We start from the raw sequence: 2,685 nt of genomic DNA on the forward strand, positions 1-2,685 counted from the left end.
TTTAATGAAAATAAACCCATTTAAACCACTTTAAAATCACAGCTACTCCAGGGCCCCAAAGGCCTGCTCCCATTACTGAAGGTCCCATGCACCTCAGAGTGTTCTCTGACTTGGGTCCAGCTCATTCAAATAACACAGGAGGAAGTCCAGCACTGACTGAACCCATGCTGGATTCCCATCCCTGCTCCCACAGCACCCTCAGGGGTGGAGGGGATGCAGCCTGGATGTGACCYCATTAATTGTGTCACTCCAACTGTGTAGGGATCAGGGAGCGGGTGTGGAGCAGCTCTGCCCACCCCTGGAGAGGCACCACGGACACCTGAGCATGCAGAGTGGGGAGAAATGGCCTTGGGTGGGGCCAACCCCCCTCACCYGGGTGCAGCACTGCAGTGGCAGCACTTCCCCTGATTCAGGGCAGGAAAAAGCAGCTCACGAGGGCTGGGGSCACTGCCTGGRCCCTCTGCCATTGGCTGCCCCAGCRAGGTCAGAGTTCCTGTGCTGGGAAAAACCACCACATCTCATCATCACCWAATGCAGGCTCCTTAGGGGCAGGGATGCTGGGCCCCTCTTCCCCTTGGCACTGCCCTGGCCACGCCAGCTCTGGAGGGGAGGGTGGGCACCTCTGCCCTGTGCRGTGCCAGGGAGCACAGACCCAGCACTCCTGAATCCTCCTCACCAGTCTGGTTTGGATTCCTCCTGGGCAGAAGCAAGTTCACCCCAAGCTCCTGAAAGCTTGTGGGCACTCCCAGCTGACCCCCTGCCCTGAGCAGAAGCTGCCAGGAGGATTCCCTTGCTCCACAGCCAGTGCCAGGAGCTGGCAGTGCTGTGAGGGGGGCAGTGAGTGATGCCATATTCCTCARTCTGGGCTCCACTGTGGCTGCAGAGGGAGGAACACCCTGCAAGCAGATCCCAACCAACCCTGGCTCAGTGCACACACATTTCCCAGCAGCTCAAAGCACATTTAAAAAGCTCCACGAACACCAAAACCCAGCACAAGTCCCAGTTGTCCTCCCTGGGCTCTGCAGCTCCAAACCCATCACTGCAGTGTCACAACGTTTAACCAAAAGGCTCTCCTGGCACAGGTTGGACACTTCCCAGCACACTCAGACTTCCAAGAGTACAATACCAAAAAATACAGAACATTTCAGAACCATATTATTTTAGGACAAATATTTCAGACAGTTTTAAATAACAAGTCAAAGGAAAATGAGACATTTGTGGACTCACAAACAGAAGGGCAGGATCCAAAGGACCAGACAGACCAATGATTTCCCCTGTTCTTCCCACCCAGAAACATGTTGCCCCTTCCCCAACCAATACCAAGTCCAAAGAAACTTTGGAATTCGACTAAATTTATTTTGGGATCTAAGGGAAAGGAATGCATTGGACAGGAGTGTTGGTGATACCCAAATAGAAACGCCAACCCCAYGAGGGCAAACTGCTAACTGGGACTTGGTGGTCTCTACTGCACTCTAGATTATTCAGTCAACTCTTAGTAAAAAAAAAAAAAGGAAATAAAATAGTTAAGTCAAAAGTAATTAAAGAGAAATTCATGCTCTTACTATGGATCTTCATTGATTCCCCACGTAGAGGTGCAACATGACAGAACTACCTTTGCAATGGATAAAAAAAGCCAGTTTTGGAGTCTCTGCACACGCWGTGTGAACACCCTCAGCAGAGTCTGGAAGCTGTCCCATCCAGGCAGGCCCCTGTGCCCACCTAGAGCAGATCCTGCAGCTCCTCCTGACATGCCCAGGACAGAACAGAAGCTGTTTTTGTAGCTATAAAGAAATTTATTCTGGGATGAGACTTTTCACTACTTGCCACCAGACTCTAAGCTGGCTCCCAGGATCTAAGTCACACTGTTCTTTGGACAATAAAGTTCAAGTTGCACTTACTGTCCTAGTTTTCAGAAAAGGAATGATGATGACAGAGAAGAACCAAGAACTATGACCTAATTGCATTAGTTTCAGCTGAAGCCATCTTCCATCAGAAACCATAGGATCTGATACACCAAAGTTCTCCCCAGGGATATGGATGAGTGAAGTAGCTCAGTGCTTTGTAACTAGTACTGCTGTATTGTCTTGTATCAAAAACAAACCAACAAAAAAAAAAAAAAAAAGGAAGTTTAAGGGCACGTGCAGCCTCAGCTCCTGAAGCACTGCTGGATGTGCCGCGGCTYGCCCAGTCGGCCTCTTCCCTTGTAAAAAATAATAAAAAAAAAAATCACCCCCCCCAACCAAAACATCACCGATGCCATGCTGGTTCCACAGGAGCGAGGTGCTGCCGAGGGCTGGTGGTGGGCCTGGCTCACTCCTTGGTGTCCTGCTCCTCACCCTCTGCAGCTCCRTCCTCGCTGGCCTCCTTCTCCTCCTTGCTCCGCTTGTTCTTTTTGTGCTTGTGGCGCCGGTGGCTCTCCCCCTCCTCGCTCTCGTGCTGCTTCCTGAGCGGAGAGCAGAGGGGACAAAGTGACATCGGGCACAGCCCTGCCACAGCAGGGACCCGCTGATGGGCACAGGGCTTTGACCCCACCCCCAGGAGCCACCTCAGCAGGGCCGAGGGCACCGTGGGCTTTTGGGATGATCTGATCCTGCGTGTGCCTGCTCCAGAAAGGGCTGGCAAACAGCACCCCCTGCATCAGCACAGCCACACTGCCATTGTCACACTGTCACTGTCACACACTGT

At 52.0% G+C, this 2,685-nt stretch overlaps 1 protein-coding gene across 2 annotated transcripts in view; it reads right to left on the reverse strand.

Annotated features, from left to right (window-relative positions):
- Nucleotides 1-1,136: 1,136 nt before the first annotated feature.
- LOC130575914 (pre-mRNA 3'-end-processing factor FIP1-like) overlaps nt 1,137-2,685 on the reverse strand; it is a 23,624-nt gene continuing 22,075 nt past the window's right edge. For both annotated transcript variants that reach the window (XM_057370152.1, XM_057370153.1), the window contains exon 16: nt 1,137-2,443. In XM_057370152.1, the coding sequence (XP_057226135.1) occupies nt 2,311-2,443 (133 nt within the window). In that variant the 3' untranslated portion in view covers nt 1,137-2,310. The remainder of the gene's footprint in view (nt 2,444-2,685) is intronic.

The sequence above is a fragment of the Malurus melanocephalus genome, unplaced genomic scaffold (assembly GCF_030028575.1).
Source record: "Malurus melanocephalus ecotype Western Australia unplaced genomic scaffold, MMel_1.1 scaffold_120, whole genome shotgun sequence".
Classification (NCBI taxonomy): domain Eukaryota; kingdom Metazoa; phylum Chordata; class Aves; order Passeriformes; family Maluridae; genus Malurus; species Malurus melanocephalus.